The sequence below is a fragment of the Melanostigma gelatinosum genome, assembly GCF_949748355.1.
Source record: "Melanostigma gelatinosum genome assembly, chromosome: 7".
Taxonomy (NCBI): Eukaryota; Metazoa; Chordata; class Actinopteri; order Perciformes; family Zoarcidae; genus Melanostigma; species Melanostigma gelatinosum.
Window position 1 is genome coordinate 23,241,818 of NC_136640.1, and position 20,832 is coordinate 23,262,649.

Genomic DNA, 20,832 nt, shown 5'->3' on the forward strand with positions numbered 1-20,832 from the left:
TCAAAATGATGAGATACTTAAACACACAGTTGGCTCTTTGGCTGGTTACTGTACACTTGAAATGGATTGCGAGAACATTGAAGACTACTTTAAACGTGGCTTTAAAACACATGAAATACTTCATGTGGGATTGTGCAAACGCACCCTTGAAAGGATGTTAAGCTTTGAACAAAGTTACTGTAATAACTTGTGTTTGATATTTGTCTTTGATATTTTCTTTAATAGTTTGATCTTTGATCGAGTAATGTGGGTTTATTAACCCTCAATTAAAAGGATTTAAGTTATAATAACAGAAATGTGCTTAAATATATTTTTACATTTATATAACTGCATGTACAATATTTTTACACTTGAATAAACAATAATCAAATGCAGAGACAGTTTTTTGATTCTACCAATATGTTAGGAGTAGTTACATTTACAACCGGCCCTTTGTGGGCGACCATGATGCTGATGTGGCCCGGAGTGAAAATGAGTTTGAGACCCCTGCTCTAAACTGTGCATAGTTCTGAATGTGAGCGTTTGTTCATCCACTTGTGATCAAACACGCTTCCACTGTGTCGGACCGTGTGTTTACAGGTAAGTCCTCACAGCTCCACTCCCATTCACTGAAGGAGTTGTACGAACAGGCTCGCAGGGACCAGAGGTTGGTCTCCTTGTCGACTCACAGGCTGTTACCAAGGTAACGCGGGGATCTCTCTCTTGTTACCCCCCCCCCCCCCCCCCCCAAGAAAATAAAACCCCACATTTTCTTCGTGCTAGTTAAAAAATGTATGACACATATACAGGATATATTTTGTCTTCAGGAAATGTGCAGTGACGTGTAAAATACCAGACACCAAAGGCTGCAAGACCTGCTCAGTCGGTGAGATGAAATACTGAATTATGGCAACAATGGAAATTGTGTTTGATTGTTGAATTGTCTGTTCAAAGACAACTTGTTTTGTTTTACGTATTTGTACATTTGTCCATCAGGTAATTCTCTTCACTGCAATAGTGCGTGTGTGATCAGATGCAGGCAGACAGGACGCTATCTTGAGGATTTAAACTATTGTGTTTCCTCACATAAAGGCTGGTAGTCAAATAAGCATCTCATCAATTACATCAGCTTGGTCAGTGGCCCCTCGGCGTCTGTTACCGACACACCGAGGCACCCTTTAGTTTCTTTTGAGACACACCGGCCTTTCAACTATCACTCAGAGGGCAGAGCAACTGATGTGGTATGAAAGTCCATGTAGGGAGAGGATGGGTGGATGGATGGGTCAAACAAACACAGACCTTCACCTAGGAGACCGCTATTCATGTCCCATGTGAAATCAAGTCAACGTTGACTTATTTTGCCTTACTTTTGTTACGTGACGGATACGTATTTAAGTAATGCTTCAGACACAAGTCACATAACAAGCGTACTTATTTGGCATAACAAATTGAGCCTACTATTTCAACTCAAACCACAATCTTTTCCAAAGCCTGACCGAGTAGTGAGCCTAAAAACTAAGTAAACCTAGGTTGGAAATTTATTTTGAAAAGACACTCTGCATGTAACCAGCGGAAACATGAATTCAACAATACAATCATGTTATTTTCAACACTTTCTTGATCACTCATCTAAATTGTTACTGTTCCGTTTCAGTCATTGTGGATGTACATGTGTAAATGTCCCAGCCAAACTGTATTTTGTAGTAACGTACAAGCACCACCAGATGACAGTAGCTGCATCTGAAGTACCTTACAGGCCACTGAATTTCCCACGACATAATGCTGCAAATGTTTTACAATATGATCCTTTTGAAGAAAGGATTTTTGTCCACTAAAATGCTACAGGGCTTTTAATTTGACAGGTCTACAGGAAGTGTTGAGCTGATATTAGCAGCAAATGTAGCAAACAGAAATAGAGGAAAACAGGAGCAGATCATAAAAGAAGTCGGCTTCATACTAATTTATGATGAAATACAGAGCAATAAATAAAGTCCTGTCGCTAATATAAGCCTGCTTCAAAATAAGGGCCCAGTGCCCTCTGCAGTTGAGGTGAATAATTGAGGCAGATTCCTGTGCTTCAGATTGTGTCAATTGGTTTCAGAGAGAGAGACAACCAAAAACTATTCTCCTGCAGCAGATAACGTGCAGCGAGGCTGCGTGTACCTGTGCTGTGGTCTGGAGTCCAGCGTAATCCTGCTGCAGTGGTACGAGCCCATGCACAAGTTCATGCTCATTAAGGTACGTGTGCTAAACCTTGGATTGTTAACATGGCTTCTGGACTCTGTGACAGCAGAGTTATCTCTGTGGAGTCCAAGAAGAGACAACACGTGATCCTTTTCAATGTTCGCAGGTTGTATTTCACTCAGTGGTGGAAAGTAACTCGTATATTTCCTCAAGTATTGTACTTAAGAGCAATTTTGAGGTATTTGTACTTAAGTATTTCTGTTTCATGCAACTCCATACTTCTACTCCATCACATCTCAGAGGGAAATATTGCAGAGCTTGGACCAAGTCTTTGTTTTTGTGAGTCACAATTCCCAAGTCCTAAACTTTAAGTTTGAGTTCTCCTCGGTCTCTCATCCTTGACCCACACCTTCTGTAGACTGCAATTCTTTTTTTCACTTGTTTTATTTCACTGCATACTTTTTGTACACGAAAGAAATTATCTTTGGCACCATTTTTTCAAACTGGCACTCAGGAGCGTGACAATAGTTACTCATGATTCTCTCGTAACGTGATTGGATGCTGTCGGATTGTTTCATACAAAGTAGATCTGGGGGGTTACGTGTTGACTTGCTGCTTAATGCAGGTAATTGATCGTGGCAAATTTTTTAAACAACATATTTTTTGATCTTTGGGCATGGGGGGGGGGGGAGCTAACAAGTATTTTAAAGTCAAAAGTCCAAGTGAAGTCACAAGTTTTTTTTGATTTTTTATCAAGTCGAGTCTAAATCCATCAAATTTGTGACTCGAGTCAAAGTCATGTGACTTGGACTCCACACCTCTGAAAAAATGTATTTTTCAATCCACGACTTTTACTTTTGGTACTTTAAGTACATTTTGATGCCAATCACTTTTTACTTTTACATCAGTGGAATTTTGAATGCAGGACTTTTGTTTGTAATTGAGTATTTTTATAACATGGTATTATTACGTCTTGCACCACTGATCTCACTACTAATTTGTAATATTAGAGTATCATAAAGATCCAGCCATTAAAATGTGTGTGGTGCTTCTTCTTGTTTGTTTGTGTTTTTCTGTATTTGGTTGTTTTTCTATCGTTGGTTGTGTTTTTCTATAGTTGCTTGTGTTTCACGGTAGTTGGTTTGTGTTTTTACGGTATTTTATTGTATTGTTTGGTATTTGCAGCACGCTGACCTCTCAGCTTCACCGTACGATCACAATCTCAGCCTTTTCTCTTCCTGTAAAGTTCAAAATGTTTTGAAGTAAAACCTGTGAATTCATGATGAGAAATACAACAATGATATGTGCAAGTTGATATGATGCATTGTGTGATACCCTGAGCCTATCTTTGTTTCTTCGTTTTCACTGTTTTTATTGGGCTGTTAACACTGACCGCGGCTAATAAAACGACTGCTGGCAGGGGAATAAAGCCTTTTATGGTCACTCTTAAATTTAAGAGTTAGCCATCGACCTTTGACCATATAATGGTTATGGTTTTGAGAACAGGCCCTCTGTTCTGCACCATGCTGTGGCTAAAAGACTGCAGGTTTTAGTGCCCTTGAACAAAACACTTAACCTGCCTGCTTTGCTTGCTGCCCTGCATGAGATGTAAAACCACAAAAAGATATTTGAAAGAAAATGAAACCCTCGCCTTTCCTCTCTCATGCGCGCAGAATTTTGACTTCCCCCTGCCCAACCCTCTGCGGGTGTTCGAGATGGTGGCGGTGCCCCAGCAGGAGTACCCGCTGGTGTGCATCGGCGTCTCTCTGGGATCCAGCCCCAACATGCCCGTCATTATAGAATACATCAACCTCAACTCCAACACATCCTGGTTCACCAACTCTGGCCTGGGTAGGTTGCAGCTGCATTATTACATCCATTATACAAACTCAGAAAAGCAACAAATGTCCTGCATTTAATGAATCCTTTAAATGTCTCTTTTTACCTCAGTGTGTTGGCTGTAAGGCTATTATTCTTTCATAATCTACCAGAATCTAATCTCTGTCTTTTAGCTGCGTAAAGATTTCTAGGTGCCAGGAATAATTTCATTTGTTGAGTTAAACATCAGTTGTTGGCGCCAAAATCAGAGTTCTTCAAAACATAAGTTAGCAAAGAAGAAAGTTGTCAAGATCTTGATGAAAATATAAATATTAGTTAATGTATTAGTATTCCGTTTTCCATCATATTATTCAAGACAAAATGACAATAAAGAATGTGTGTGTGTGTGTGTGTGTGTGTGTGTGTGTGTGTGTGTGTGTGTGTGTGTTCTTACAGAGAGACCTTGCCCAGATGTAGTTCAAGTAAACCAGTTAAGCAGTAGCTCACTGCTCGTCCTCATAGAAAGTAAGTCATTGCTTTAAAGTTTGTCATTACGGTAATATCTAAGTATTTACGATACAGAATATTTTTCAGATAAATAACACAAATACCTGTATGTATCTGTTATATCATGGTATTATTGTATCTGTTGTGATATCACTGGGTCGAATTTCTGCAGCAGCTTCTCGTAACTTTACCTTTATATACTTTACTTACTGCTTTACTTCCTGTCCACATAACTGTATATATATGAAATATATTAGTATAACTTATCATTATGTATATACATTTATTGCGTTTCGGTTTGCATTCAGTTCATTCCCTTTGCAATAACTGGACACCTGTCCATAACAAATAACTGGAAGCTTGTATGAATAATTACAAAATATTGCAATTTTACAACAGAGAAATAAGAACTTGATAATGGAAAATACCCCCAAAAATGTAATTCTGTAGGTATTGTTTCCTTGGTGTATGATGTGATATGGACAAATAGGTAACAAGGTGAAAAGGATGTTTTTCTTCAACAGGCAACTTAACACTGTGTAGGGATTCAGGGTTTAGTCTCCCTCTGAGGGTGAAGATGTCGAAACGACAACTAAAACAACTGCCCATAGTTGTGATGATACTCTACATTATGTTCCGTCTCGTTCTACTGCTACTGTCTGTGCCATTCCAACACGAACCCTCTCTCCTCCACAGAGTCAGTGCATATAGTCGGCCTGACGGGGGAGCTGAAGAGCAACAGGCCTCCGACACGAGACACCACCTTCTCTCATGCCATCGAGTCTATAGGTGAGAACATCCAGTGACTGAACAGTACCAGTCAAGTGCTGTACTGAAGTACAAATTCAAGGTACTTTCAGTATTTCCATTTAATGCTGCTTCATACTTCTACTCCACTACATCTCAGAGGTAAATATTGTACTTAAGTTACTTTTCATCCCCGTCCTGTCCAGTGAAAAGCCAGTATCTCCAGATGTTGATGTTGATGTTGAGTGTTTGTGATAAACTGAAGGATGAAATGTTCCTTCATGAGTTGAGATAATCCTCCTACTTCTTCATCTCAGTAAACTCTTTAAAAAGCCTCTTGGATCAGCTGGAAAATGCATCGTCACAAAGCTGAAAACAGGACTGTTGATCTGTTTAGAGACACGAGGTTCTCACAGGACAGAGACGCTACAAACATGATGATCTCATAGAATATGATGCATTGATGCAGATTAAACTAACCAACACATTAATGCAGCTGTGATATCAATCCAGAAACATCATATATAATAATAAAACACTGACAAGGAACATTTTACTGCACTATCAGTACATTTTGCTGGTACATACTTTTACTGAAGTAAGGTTTTGAATACAGGACTTTTAGTTGTAGTGGAGTATTTCCACAATGTGGTATTAGTACTTATACTTCAATAAAGGCTCTGAATACTTCCTCCACCACCACTGACCAGTGATGGTTTATATTGTAGCTGATTGAAGCTCAGCATTGCCTCTGTGTGTGTCTGTCCAGTGTATTATGAGAACACGCTGCTGGCAGTGTGGCGTCACGGCTGGCAGAGGAGAGGACAAGGTTTCACTGAGGTGCTGGAGGAAACCACCGACCACAGGAAGATCTACAGACTGGTGCAGTCCGACAGGTACGCCATGTCTTCACTCCCTGCCGTGGTGTTCGTGTGCGGTCGCTTCCTTTTGTTTCAGTCAGTTTCTTCAGTTGGAGCTCTTTTATTTGTCTGTTCTGCTTCTCTTTGTCTCAAACAATTAGGGAATGTAAAACTCTTCACTCTTCAGTCTGATATGTTTTCCCCCAAGATCCAATAATAAGAGTCTACAGTCAAGCTAGCAGCTCTGTGATGATTTTAGCATGCTAGCATTTGCTAATTACAGTGGTGGGAAGTAACCAGATATAGCTGCTTAAGTACTGTACTAAAGTTTGAGGTACCTTTACCTTTATGCTACTTTATACTTCTACGTTACTACTCTGATTGTACTTTTTACTCCGCTACATTTGTTGGATAATGTTAGTTACTTTGCAGATTCTGATTATTACTAGAAAATTCAAATCAACTGTAAATGATGATGTGATATTATATAAATATCTACCCAGCAGCATTTAAATCGTTAAAATAATTTCTAGCTTAAAGTGATGAAGACATTAATGTATCACTAGTTATAACTCAGTAATAAAATATAGGATTTTGAAATTGGCCATATTGCATAATAAGCACTTTTACTCTTTGTACTTTTAGAATATTTTGATGCTGATACTTTTACTTGAGTACCAATGCAGGACTTTTACTTGTTACTACTTTCTTAGGCCTTTGTATTCCTTATGGAACATCGGCCATTGATGAAACCATTCACTCTTACTTGTAACAGAGTATTTTTACACAAAATGTTATGGACTTCCATCAAATAGTCATTGATATTTCAGTCTGGACCAAACCGATATCTGAATATCACAATATATTCTGGATTTGCATGAACATATGCGACCCTATCCATTCACGTCTTACATTGAGATTGTCCATTGAGTTTATGCGGGTTGAATTAAACTTCTCTGTGTCCGTTGCTCGACCTCCTCTGACCTCCCTGACCGTCTCACTGCAGGATGGTCGTCCTGGAGACGCGTCAGACCGAGGACCAGTCAGGAATGTCCAACCTGTACGTCCTGGAAATTGCAGAGAACTATGTCATGCTGCCCTGACTCTCCCGTCTGCTGGCGTGAGGGCATCATGGGGAAACTCCCACTTGTATATGAATGCCTCCAAGCAGGACTTTCACCTGTCATCATTATCTCTGACAGGCGTGGATGCCACAGTATTTTATTTTCTAATACGAGGGGAGGAAGATATGTCAGAGGGTTAAATGATGGCAGGATGTTGCGAAATTCGAACTGACCAAAGAGGAAAGTTGTGTTGAGGCCTTCAATCTGAGGGAGTCTGCTCTTATTTATGCTGATTTGTGTGATCCAGAACAACTTCCAGAATCCAGACAGCTGAGAAAACCCTAAAATGAAGAGAGAAGGAAGGTCCTCCTCTAACACTAAAGAGGAGTGTCTACTTTCTCCTGCAGGGACTGAAATATTGTGGATGTCTTCCAGCAAATGCGTGGATGGACTCTTGCTGTGTAGTTTGTATGCCAGCGTTCAAGATACACACTTCTCACTGCCGTTACATTGTAATAAAGTCAAAGAACACAACATGAGGTGAGCTGTACTGATCTTGAAGCGTTAACTGTTAATAAAGCGTGAACATTATACCCATTGTGTTTACACTGCCCCATTGTATTTCTCTGTTTGAAGTGGCCTGGTTACCAGTTAGTTAACCGTCTTTGGTACGTATAAATGACGTTTTGGGGGATTGGTCTACTTCCAGGCATGTACACTACCGTTGAAAAATGTGTAATCAGCTGTTAATTTTTCTTCTTTCCTTTAACACAACTATTTTAAAAAACTGCAAAATTTAGACACCAAATGTTTTGTTCACGTTTGAAATAGTTTTGAAGAATAAAATGATTCAAACTTCTATTTGGTGGACGTGCCCTCAGTGTTACACGATGGGAGAATACTGTTGAATTGGATGTAGAATTAGTTTTCAGTGACACACACACACACACACACACACACACACACACACACACACACACACACACACACACACAGTGGGAGGCCGGGCCAGTAGCAGCAGTCGATGCATCATCACACGTTCTTTACGCACACTGGATGAACGGAGGCAGAGACCCGGTCGAGGATGATGCTTACACCGGCTCAGAAGGGCTTCCTCTCGGGGTTCGTTGACCAGGGAGCAGCGATATGGTCGCTGGTACCGGTGTAAAATGCACTGGCGCACACCGGGTGTGCTGGTCCAGCCTAGATAATGTCGGTTGCTCGGCTTCTCTCCCGTTTTTATTCTAGTAGGCTACTTAAAAAAAAATTATTGTAGCGATTATTTCCAGGTCACAATCTCAGTTTCCTGTGCGGCTTGTTTGTACTAAAAATGGCCGGAGATGGCTGCGCTCTGAAGGATATCAATGAGATTAAATCCCAGTTCCGGACCAGAGAGGGTTTCTACAAACTGCTCACCCTCTCCGACTCGCAGCAGCGGGGCGGGCTGGCGCGGGGTCCTTCCCCCGGAGCCACGCTGGGCCCCGGGGCTGGACCCGGTACGATACTGGGCGGAGGAGTCGGGCTCCTGCAGGGGCCCGCTGCCGCTGCCGCTGCCTCCTCTTCGTCCAACGTCGCGGCCAACTCCTCCCCAGCGGGCTTGCTGCCGCCGGTCCGGGTCTCGATGGTCAAGCTGCAGCCCGAAGACCCGGGCGAGGAGTCGGAGCGGGTGTGCTTCAACATCGGCAGGGAGCTGTATTTCTACACGTACACCAACATCAAGAAGGTGAGCCCGTTCTCCTCCTCCTCCGTTACAGCCGTACAGCCACAATGACAGAGCGGATGGTCAAGGTTAGCTTAGCATGCTAGCCTGCTCTGCTGTTAGCTCTTTTTTTCATCATCTCTTCAAACCGAGGCTCTTGTTCAGCTGCTCGTGCTGCACAGTGTATGCAACCATGCACATGTTAAATCTCTACTTGTCATGTAATACGACGTGATCATTTATTAGTGAATGGACAGTGAATGGTGCATCATGCAGACGCATGCAGACGAAATACACTGGAAGCCTCTGACTCCACTCCATTCATTCAGGCTGTTTATTCTCTACTGCATTCCGAATGCTTATATGAACATTAATATATTATGTCACAGCTTCTTTCTTGTCGTGGAGTATTTTCACAGTGTGGTGTATTAGTACTTGTACTTCAGCAAAATATCTGAACACTTCTTCTGCCACTGGCCCCCTAAAATCCCACAGTTTCTGTTTGGAGTAAATGCACTGATGCTGAAGACGAATCAGTTCCCAGCAGATGGATTACAGAGACACTGTTGATTTATACACCGTCTCCGCTTCCAGAGCTCGATTGTGTCCAGTCAGCTGTCTGAGAGGACCACTCTATATGTCTAAATGGTCTTTCATGCTTTTATATTGTAGAAAGTCCTCTTTACTGATAGATGTGGTTTTGTTTTGGAGAACAAAACTCTGAACAACGGTTCAGTCAGACTGACAACAGAAAGAGAGAAAGATCCTCTGAGCAGCAGCTGAATAAGAACAGAATAAATCAGTCACTGGAGAAACAAGCTTAACATCAAAATGTGAGCGGATTTAAAACAGGAACAGCTTCCTGTTTCAGTGTCAAGTGTTTGTAACGTTACAGTCATTTAGCAGACGCTTTTATCCAAAGCAACTTACAATTCAGATCCTATCACACCGTAGGAACAGCTACGGGAGCAATTTGGGGTTAAGTGTCTTGCTCAAGGACACATCGACATGCGACTAGCGGAGCCGGGGATCAAACCGCCGATCCTCTGATTGAGGATCAGAGCTCTTCTTCAAACTTCACAGTAGAACCAGAAGGTTGGAGTTTGTTGAACATCAGCTGAACTAATCCCACTTTAAACCTCTTCAATCTAACCACTGAGTAGACTGCAGAGGGCCCAAAGAAAGACACGCCCACTCAACATTTAGAGCTCAGTTCAGTGATGGAGGATCACTGAAGACTACATCCAAGTTCAACAGTATTCTCTCCCGTCATGTAACACTGAGGGGGCGTCAGCTCGATGGAAGTTTGAATCTTTTTACTCTTCAAAACTATTTCAAAGGTAAATAAAACATTTGAATTATTACAAGGAAACTGTTTGTAACCGACTACCTATTTAAAAACGTCATGGCCTCTCTTTCACTGCACACCGTGTGAGATTCATTTATTTCACAATAAATGGAGTTAATTTGCCAGGAATTTGTGTCTTTTTATGTCTTTGATTTGTCTCACATAGTTTCTGCAGGAAGTCACATGCTGCAACATTCACATGCTGCAACAGACTGAAGATGCTCATAGCCAGATTTCAGGCAGCGGCACATCGTTTGTACTCCTCATCCTCAAAATGTCGTGGGTTTAATGTCAAAGAACCTTGAGAGGAGGTGTTGTTTTTAAAGTTTGTTTTTGAAGAGATGCAGCGGGACCAGTATTGGGCCGACTCAAGTTGCTGGTTCAGGTGTTGGTGACAATGGGGCCGATTTATTCGATTCAATTCTACTCTATTTTATATGCATTATATCGTGGAATTTGAATTCCTGTTTAAGTATTGATCATTTTGTTGCTCCATTAATTGTAAATCCTCTACATTTTCAAGATGTTTCACCAGCACCAGCTGGTGCACACTTTATTATTTAATTAATAGGAAACAATTCAGTCAATTCATATTTTATTAACTTGTTACATTTTATTTTACAAAATTTAAGTTTTGACTTACACATAAAAAGAATGCACCGACGTGTTTTTCCTGTCCTGTGTCTGACTCCAATTAGTAAACTCAAGGTATATGTGCCGATACCTACATGTACAGATACGGGGTGTATTTAGATCTTGACAGCAAGGACTGCAGTGCAATTCAGAATGACTTCAGCAAGAGATCAGAGATCAGGTGTGACCAGCCACAGCCCACTGATCTCTGAGGGCTTGCTGAAGTCATTCTGAATTACACTGCAGTCCTTGCTGTCAAGATCTAAATACACCCCGTATCTGTAAATGTAGGTATCGGTCTGTGCTTGGTATCGGCACATACCTTGAGTGTTTTCCAGTCTGGAAATACTCCTGCAGCCATGTTGCTTCCTGGTCTTTAGAGGTGGAAAGAAACGACAGCGTCTCTGAATCTTGCTTACGGGATTCTTTTCCCCTGTTTGGTTGTTGAATGTCGTTGTTGAAACAAATCCTTTGCACCTTCGTTCTGAAGCCAAAACCTGATGTTCAGCATTGAAGAATGTGATTCTGCTGGAGCTGCCATAGAAATATCTCAATGGTACTTTTGTCTCATTCACGCTTGGCGATCGTCTGTAGAAATATATAAATTAACAAATGGGCCCATGGATGTAAGAGACATTGTCAGCAGATGTTTGTACCTGTGGAACAGATGAACCCCTTTTTGAAAGACCCCTTAATGTCCCTGGAACTCTTGTGGACCTTCACTCTGCATCATGGCTCTCTTTACTCTCCTTTCCCTCCCATCTGCAGGCTGTAGACCTCAGTAAGCCGATAGACAAGAGGATCTACAAAGGGACTCAGCCGACATGTCACGACTTCAACCAGTACTCCGCCACGGCGGAGAGCGTAGCCCTCATCGTGGGTTTCTCGGCCGGACAGGTCCAGTACCTCGACCCCATTAAGAAGGAAACCAGTAAACTCTTCAATGAGGAGGTACTGTATTCCCTCTCTGTTGTTCAAGTGGCAAGGGAGTTCGCAGCTGTGTTTGTCATCGCAGTTATTAAAGCTACGACACAATGGAAGTAATTTCTCTTCTTTGTATTGATTTTCTTTGTCATAGTTTGGATGCTGCGATGACTTCAGAGTTGTCCCTTTCACATTCTTTTACTGCGTCTCCTGAACTGCCTCTCACTGTTTTTAATGGGATTCCCAATTAAATTGAGGAGATTGGGGATGTGTGTGTGCACGACTGCATGCAGGCAGACTTTGTGTTTGGGTGTCTCCCGATTCTGTTCACCTCCGTGGGATTTGCTGTTTTTCTTTCCTCGTCTTCCCCCCCTCTGGTTTTCTGTCTCTGCTGCAGCTTGTTTCTTAATTGCTGCTTATGCTTCTCTCAATGCTTTATACACAGTGTCAACATAAAAGCCCAATCAAATCAAAGTATTTCTAATGCCGTCATTTTTACGCATCTCTTCCCATTCCGCATCCCATCTCCTCTTCCATCGTTCCGTCCCTCACAATTTTCCTTGCAATCTGTCCTTCCTCCACCTCCTTCCTGTTTTCCAGAGGTTGATAGACAAATCCAAGGTGACGTGTCTCAAATGGCTCCCCAAGTCCGAGAACCTGTTCCTGACCTCCCATGCCAGTGGCCACCTCTACCTCTACAACGTGGACCACCCGTGCGGCACTGCGGCCCCGCAGTACTCTCTGCTGCGGCAGGGAGAGGGCTTCGCCGTCTACGCCTGCAAAACCAAGACGCCGCGCAACCCATTGCTGCGGTGGGCCGTGGGCGACGGGGGCCTCAACGAGTTTGCGTTCTCCCCGGACGGCGTGCATGTGGCGTGCGTGGGCCAGGACGGCTGCCTGCGCGTCTTCCACTTTGACTCGATGGAGCTGCAGGGGGTGATGAAGAGCTACTTCGGCGGGCTGCTGTGCGTGTCATGGAGCCCCGACGGGAAGTATCTCGCCACGGGCGGAGAGGACGACCTGGTTACCGTCTGGTCGTTCGCAGAGAGCCGCGTGGTCGCAAGAGGTCACGGCCACAAGTCCTGGGTCAACGTGGTGGCGTTCGACCCCTTCACGACTTCCCTGGAAGACGAGGAGCCTATGGAGCTAAGCGGCAGCGAGGAGGACCTCCACCAGGGGGCGCCAAATAACTCCACGCACTTTGGCCGGGTCCGAACAAGCAGCACGTTGTCGCGTCTTTCTCGGCACAGCTCTAAAGGTGGCGGTTCGGCGTCGGTCACATACCGTTTTGGCTCGGTGGGGCAAGACACCCAGTTCTGTCTGTGGGACTTGACGGATGACGTGTTATACCCACGCCTGCCGCTGTCCCGCGCCTTCACTAACACTTTTGGACCATCGCTGTCCAACTCTGGCAGCGGAGGGGTCAACAGCACCTCAGTCGTCGGAGGAAGTGGAACGGTTGAGGGGCACCACCACCCGCCTAACACCGGCACAGACAACCCACCAACGCTCCCCTTACCGCTTCCTCGCTCCCTCTCCCGCTCCAACTCTTTGCCCCACCCTGCCGTGGCAAATGCCTCCAAGGGCCAAAGCGCCACGGAGGGCAGCGGGGGAGGCGGGGGAGGCGGAGGGAGCGCCGTCGGAGGGAACAGCACGCCGTTCAGCATCGGCCGCTTCGCCACGCTGTCGCTCCAGGAGCGCAAGTCGGACAAGTCCGGCTGCAGCAGTGGGGTGGAGAAGGAGCACAAGAGGTACCACAGCCTGGGCAACATCAGCAAGAGCAACGACAAGATCAACGTGGCGCCGAGGAGCAACCGGCTGGACGCCGCCAAGGTCCTGGGCACCACGCTGTGCCCGCGCATGTACGAGGTGCCGCTGTTGGAGCCGCTGGTGTGCAAGAAGATTGCACATGAGAGGCTGACCGTCCTGGTGTTCATGGACGACTGCATCATCACAGCCTGCCAAGAGGGTCTCATATGCACCTGGGCGCGGCCGGGGAAGGCGGTAAGTCTCCGATCAACTTTCTTTCAATATTTGTTGATTCATTGTTTAGTCGATGAAATGTCAGTTAATAGGGAAACATGATGATGTCGAGATAGTGAGATCGGTCGTATGTGTAGGTGAGTTTGTGAGTGAGTGACCTCTGTGTCTGTTCGCAGCTAATCTCTCAGGTATGGCTCTGTGCTCAAGGACCTCTCGTGGTTGCGGTCCCAAAACACCTTTCATTGCATGCTGCTCTGCGGCCAAAAGCACGAACCGTGTTCGAAATCACATGTGAACGTACTGCATACTAGTCAGTGTGTGTTTTATACTGTCTACTAAGTGAACGATTAAGTATAATTTTACCAGCAGACACTGAGGCTCAAGCGACGGCACCCAACAGCAGTGCCGATTTTAAATGATTTTAAGTGATTTTAAAGTTCAGAATTTCAGTGATATTCTGCAAACAAGTTTTTTTTTCATTGCAGGTCAGATTTGTTTTGAGTCGATGTTTTATGTGGAGGATATTTCAGAGCGCAGGGAATGACGCAACAGTTGGGATGGTTTCACCTCTTCTCCTGAACAGCAGTGGCTTTCTTCACTGATTGTCTAACTTTCCTTCATGTTTTGTCTCTCTGATCAGAACCCGACAGCACAGAACGGGAACTCTCCGAGCGGCACGGTGGTATAGCTGTAGGAGAAGCTTTGCACTCCACCCCGTCCTCTCCACCGATCCTCAAGTATGTCAAATTAGGGGCCAACAACCAGGGGCCGTACCCTTCCTACCACTGCAGTATTACACCATCAGTATGACCCTCTGTACGACCCAAACCACGATCCCTGCTGATTGCACTCTCACGCCGGCCAGCTCGGTGGGAAACACTTCCTGAATCACCGAAACTAACATCACGTCAGATTCATGAAGTCTTCAGGTCGACTTTAGAAGTTAGCTGGCAGTCTGGGGAACGAAGCAAAGTTACATCAGCTGGTTAGCCCTTTAGCTCTGCTTAGACCAGGTTCAGGTAGCTAGCGCAACATGGCCAAAAGTATGTGGACACCACTTTGGTGTATTGGTGTATTGTTTGGGTAACGCCCCTTTGTTCCTGTGATCTTAACTACCACTGCACACAATTATATTTGAAACAACAGTGTTTTTCCATCTTGGCATTTCGTGGTTTCCTGTCTTTTGAAAATGGCCCCATTCACAAGTGCTTCAAGAAATGGCTCTCCCACCAGTGTGTGGTGGAAGAACTTGACTGACCTGCACAGACCTCAACGCCATTTAAATCTCCAGACCTGATCACTTCTTCACCTCAGGAACGCTCTTGTAACTGACTCCCTGCAGCGTGGTGATAGCATCTAAGGAAATGGAGGCTGATCATAGCAGCAGAGTAATGCTCATGGTTTTGGAATGAGATGTCCAACTCTCACTTATAGGTGTGACGTTCAGGTGTCCACATACCTTTTGGCCATATCATGTATTTAAAACATATCTGCCCCACATAGGAACTATTTTGTTACAAATTGCAATGAGTCATTCCTCTTGTTAGAAACATTAAGATCCACAGATTCTACTATTCCGCACAATCATTTGCTCATCGAATACAAAGATGATTTATGTTCTAAGCCAAAACGCCCAACTAAAAATAATGAAATGGTGTCCTGATTAAACAGGTGGAGTCCCCATCCTTCAGCTCCACCCTGTCCAGTATGAAAGTCAAAGGAAACATGTCGGTTGTACTCATAGTTAGGTTAGTTTCACCAGTCAGGATTCTGACCACGATGAAACGTTGATCATAATAATACATTTTATTAAAATAAAAAGATAAAAAAGATATAAAAAGATAACATTCTAAGAGTATAAAACCAATCCCACTTCATTGATAATTAAAACTGAATCACAGATTATAAGCATGTCTGATTCCATGTTGTAGATGTGGTGAACAGCAGTAGAACGGAGCCACACTGTACTTCAGGGAGAGTTTCCCACCTCGTGCCACAGTGGAAGTTTAAGCCCCCCCCCCCCCCCCCAGATGTCCTAACCCGTCTGAGCAAGCAGCATGGGCCGATCCCTCCCGATCTCCCCCTCATGCAAAAGACACAGCAAAAGCCACGGCCATCGTATTTAAGTTGTTTATTTTATCACAAGACTGTGTAGTTATTTATAATGTAAATACTGGAAATACTCTATAAATACATAAAAAGGACAAACGTGTATGGGAACAATGACTTCACGGCAAGGAAGCGAAGAACATGAAATGGGAAAGATGAAGAGTATTAATATATGAAGATCCTTCTATTGTATATAGCAACCACAGCTAACAAAAAAAATGAATGTCTGCTGTTTTAGGGAACTTGAAGATGTCAATGTCTTTTTATTTCGTGTGATAAGAGTTTCCTCCAGTTTGTCTCTGAAAAGCAAGCTGGCGGAAGGGTTTTTTGGGTCCAGCGTGACCTTTTTGGAGGCGGCTGACCCGAGTGGAGCACAGAGAGGCTGCGAGCTGTACATTTCAGCCGACTGATCCCAGTTCACGGGTCTGAATAATACCGATTCCCCTCAACATCATGCGCGTGTGCTTATGGACAAACGGCATCGAACAAACACACTCTTGCACATTCCGAACGTTAAAACGGCTCCACACACACACACACACACACACACACACACACTCACTCACGTAAAACACACACGCTCATGGTGTAGCATCACATTTACATGTATCTTCATCCCTGTTGCACCTCAATGGCCTCGAGCAAGAATTTGCACATACAGTTCATCGTGAGCCGCCCGACGAGATCTGAGCTCTGCAGCAGCGGCTCCCCACCATTCACTGGGTGTCTCTGGTGCAGAGGATACTTGTCCTTTGTTCAGATGTTTTTTCCTCTTTTTCTCAATTTTGATTCTGCTTATCGAATACCGGCGCTCATTAAAATCTTTGTCAGATTCCTGACATGTTATTTCAGTAACCAAATTGTGTCTGGAGCAAACACCACCTATGTTTGTTTGTTTTTGCATATTTTGGGCTGCCTGCCATAAACCTGCCAATTTGTGATTAAAAGGTGAAATGAAGAAAAAACTAAATATTCTTTTATAACTTTATTGTTTGCAGTTTTACATTTGTTTTTGCTGAGGTTTGACGTGCAAAAGGTAAACTGATTTTGAAGCATTATAAACATGACGTTACTGTTAGACAGACTGTCCATTTGTCTTTTTCATTCATTGCTGCCTGAGGTTGTGTTCTTGTGTCGGCTGATTCCTCTTTGAGAGCGGCTGTTATTCTGCTCCCTCCACGTAGAAGCTGCAGTGGTAGTTGTTCGGAGCGGTTCACGTTTTTAGTGTCTTTCCCAAGTCAGGAGTTTTTTCAGCCATGCTAGCGGCAAGGGATAGCAATGTCTGTCTGTCGGCCATTTTGTACGGACATTCGTGATTCCCAGAGGATGAACCCTTCTGACGTTTGGTGTGAACGCACCTTAAGGTAGTTCAATATTTCGGTTTATGAACGAATGCCTGCAAAAACTAATGACGTCCCCATCAGTCTCCGCGAGCAAATGTTAGCATGCTAACATGCTGAACTAGGATGGTGAACATGGTAAACATTAGCATTTAGCTCAAAGCACCACACTGTGCCCGAGTAGAGCCGCTAGCACCGGAGTTCACTTGTCGTCTTGTGTCCATTTCTGTGGAACTTTTTCAATGTTTTTCCAAAACAACAGCCGTCAATGAGCACGACATCTTTTGAATCACTGGGGGGAATTAAACCTCAACTCAAACACGAAACTGTGAATACATATTCAGGAAGCACACTGCAGACTTCCTCCTGCATGAAATCATTTTCATGTCATTGAATCCATACTGTCTTTTTCTGACACTCCCGTCCGCTGCATCGTGATGGAGTCAGGAATCGATAAGCGGAATTGAAAAAGCACGTCGAACAACGAATAATTGGTTTGTTTTTTAATTTTGGAACAGGTTTGAATTTCTGGTTTGAGTTTCTGAGGATCTGTCTGCTTTGTGGTTTTGGCTACAGACTACGATCTTAGATGTATTATAGAATTGGAGGCTCACAGTGCAGCGCGCCGCCAGTGTTTTTATCAGCATTTCTATGAGTTATGGAGTTACCGCTCTGACAATTCATCCTATAAATAGCAGAGCAACTTCCAGCACTGCAGAAGCCAAGGTTATACCCTTGTAGCAGCAGACAAATCCGGCATGTTTCCTCACAGCCCATATACACTGGTCCTCATTGTCATAGCAACAGCAGAGAGTCTGTGTCTCGAATGAGCTCATGGGCCTCGATCTCGACTCAAAGGCTAAATGAATGCTTCATCACGACGGGAAAAACTAGATCTGTTTAAGGAGTAATTCACCCCAAAACATCGACCTTTCTTCTAAAGTATTGAAGTTAACCCTGAGAGAAGTTGCAGCTTCTGATGTTGAGGTCTGGTTCACAGTTGGAAGAGTAACTAAACCCCCAAACCACTTTGTTCGGCTGAAAGCCAATGCATATGTGTCATTAGAAGAGCTGTTGGTGGATCCAGGACCAAATCGATCTATAGTATTTGAATTCTGCATATTGTGCTGTAAATATGCATAGTGACTGCCCTCTGGTGGTTGAAACACCGCTATTGCAATTGATTTCAGCTGTTGGGAAGGCAGGTGCTGAATCATTTTTGCACATCTGGTTCCCTCGTCTTAAAATCAATGTTGTTTTTAATGGGTTTTTGGTTAGAAACCTGAAATAATTTTCTTGACTAACACAAGCTTACGATATTTTAACCTTTTGTTCAACAAAATAAAATACGTCCGTAAACACCCCTCTTGTGAATTGTGAAGCTTTTACAAAATGCGGTTACTAACAAGTGGCTAAATGAGACTACTAGACGTCATACAAGTGGTGTGAAAGTATCATAAACGTTTGTTTGCCACAGAGCTCATTTTATATTATCCAAAATCTTTTTGGCTTTTGTTGAGGGAACCAGTGTGACACTAACTTCCTGGTTGGCAGCTGTTGTCACCAACCAACTCTCTACTGCTAGAGATTTAAAGGGTAACTGCTGTCATCAACCTGAATTTGATATTGGTAAAGTCCGGCTAAATAACTAACTGTAGCATGAAAACATGGTGGACTTAGCAAGCTAGCTAGCTAACTAGTCAGCCCCTGAATGAGTAAAAACTTCATGATACTTTTTTCATATTCTAGAGGCATTTTTTTAAATCTCCAGGGAAGATGCACTTCAGCCAGACCTCTGGGGTTCAGTAACTTTTGAAGATGCATTCGGATCACGAGCGGATAATTACGTGTGTGAACACACCTTGATTTAATGTCTCAGGCCTCATCCGCGGGTGGTCAGGAATGCATTTGTTCACATTCGCTGTGTGTGTGAATGCAAATGTGTTCCTGACTGCATTCAACTCAGTGTATTAGTATGCACACAGCATGGCCAAACCTTCCAAACTCTAAGTGAGTTATCTTCTCTTTGTCCGCCTCTTCCCACGAAACTTCAACTGTATTACAATCGTCATACACACATGAATATGACATACATGATACGTCACCCTAAGCATCTAGCAGTAGTGTGCTGAGGAGCAACTTGTGGTTCAGTATCTCGCTGAAGGACGCTTTGACATGTGGAGAGTAGGAGCCGGGGATTGAACTGCCAACCTTGTGGTTAAAGGACGACCCATCAGCCGCCATCGTGTTTTTCCATTTATTGTTTTTCTGATCACAGTCCTCTTCTTTAGCTCTACAATACATCCACGTACATATGTGTATTTTCAAATTTGAATGTACGTGTGTAAACATAATCAGGATTTGAACAAAAGATACCTGAAGGGCTAAACGTGAAGTGAAGGGCTGAAATGGAAGCAGATGTGAGATGTGAAACACAACGCTTGTGTGTTCGTATGTCGCACCTGTATTTTTTTCGTTCTTGGAGCACATCATCTCCACCAAAAGTCCCTTCACTATTTGACATGTTTATGCCCGTCAAACAAACGTTACTGTGGGTGAATCATGGAGAGCATCGACCGGGTGTACAGCTCCGCTTAGCCTCAGCTGAAATCATTAAGATCAATGAAGGTGGTCTGAGGCTGGATCGCTCAGTGGGCCAAAAAAGTCCAATTCATAAAGTTGAACTTGACAAATGTTAACAGATTCATTGAATGAGCCTACTTGAACACTCACTCTTTCAAACAAATAAAAGATGCAGTCTTACAGGTGCTTTCAAGGTTCTCATCCGGGGATGTTATTGCTTTCTGAGCTTTAAAGACAACCAGGTTATGTTTGAATTGTGTGCTTCGTTCTGTCAAAGCCAGAGGTGAAGGTAAAGAACTGAAATGGAAGGTGTTGGTTTTCATTTGGCTGTGGAAGCATTTAGGATTACGTCTCAGGGGCTGAGTGCTGTTTGAAAAACTCCCAATGAACTGAACAAAAGGCGTTTGGAGTCCCCTCCACACACCGCTGTGTCCAGACAGGAAGGCAAATGAGACGAGCACATTTCAAAAAAATAAAGCTCTTAATGTCTTTTTGCACACGGAACAACTCATTACCACGGGAACAAACATCATTCCATGTATGTTGTTCACTTTCATGTGATACTTCAGGCTGAAACGAGACACTTTATTGAAGCTTTTCTTCCTTCTTATTTCTCCATGTTTGTTTGTGTATGTTTGAATTATGCATTCTCTATTTCCACCGTACCACATGCACACACACACACTCTCTCACACGCACACACACACACCTTTCACACACTTTACACTCGTTTCGGTGGAAGTTATAGCGGCAGAATGACGTCACTGTGTCCAGTTTGTATATGAAGATCTGTTAATAAAACCTGAAACAGTCGTGTGTCCTGTAATGTGCATCCTCATGACGGTTCAATATCAGTATGATTGATAATGAGAGGAAAACAATGGGAGTACCCAAATGACGTACAAGCACCTCACATTTGTACTTCAGAACAGAACTTGGCTCCATTGGTTTCCATTTCCCTTGAGTACTAAAATAAATTGACTTTAAACTTGCATAAGTGTGATTAAACAAAGTTCATACAGTACATTCATTAAAGATACATTCTCGTAGCAGA

General features: G+C 43.5%; 2 protein-coding genes across 2 annotated transcripts in view; both read left to right on the forward strand.

Annotated features, from left to right (window-relative positions):
• map4k1 (mitogen-activated protein kinase kinase kinase kinase 1) overlaps positions 1 to 7,955 on the forward strand; it is a 43,890-nt gene extending 35,935 nt beyond the window's left edge. Inside the window, exons 25-32 of the mRNA XM_079271419.1 lie at positions 580 to 682; positions 807 to 865; positions 2,081 to 2,217; positions 3,837 to 4,014; positions 4,438 to 4,506; positions 5,185 to 5,277; positions 6,005 to 6,131; positions 7,102 to 7,955. Of these exons, the coding sequence (XP_079127545.1) occupies positions 580 to 682; positions 807 to 865; positions 2,081 to 2,217; positions 3,837 to 4,014; positions 4,438 to 4,506; positions 5,185 to 5,277; positions 6,005 to 6,131; positions 7,102 to 7,198 (863 nt within the window). The 3' untranslated portion in view covers positions 7,199 to 7,955. The remainder of the gene's footprint in view (positions 1 to 579; positions 683 to 806; positions 866 to 2,080; positions 2,218 to 3,836; positions 4,015 to 4,437; positions 4,507 to 5,184; positions 5,278 to 6,004; positions 6,132 to 7,101) is intronic.
• Positions 7,956 to 8,329: 374 nt separating this feature from the next.
• Positions 8,330 to 20,590, forward strand: LOC306780332 (WD repeat-containing protein 20). The gene is made up of 4 exons (XM_079272664.1): positions 8,330 to 8,882; positions 11,608 to 11,790; positions 12,364 to 13,767; positions 14,387 to 20,590. The coding sequence occupies exons 1-4, from the start codon at positions 8,490 to 8,492 to the stop codon at positions 14,432 to 14,434; spliced, it is 2,028 nt and encodes a 675-aa protein (XP_079128790.1). The 5' UTR covers positions 8,330 to 8,489; the 3' UTR covers positions 14,435 to 20,590.
• Positions 20,591 to 20,832: the final 242 nt, after the last annotated feature.

Bases quoted from the DNA above. Each gene is read 5' to 3' on its own strand.
- LOC306780332 (XM_079272664.1), top strand. From the start codon at position 8,490: ATGGCCGGAGATGGCTGCGCTCTGAAGGATATCAATGAGATTAAATCC. The intron at 11,791-12,363 runs GTACTGTATTCC...CCTGTTTTCCAG, and splicing joins GTAAACTCTTCAATGAGGAG to AGGTTGATAGACAAATCCAA. The intron at 13,768-14,386 runs GTAAGTCTCCGA...CTCTCTGATCAG, and splicing joins GGGCGCGGCCGGGGAAGGCG to AACCCGACAGCACAGAACGG.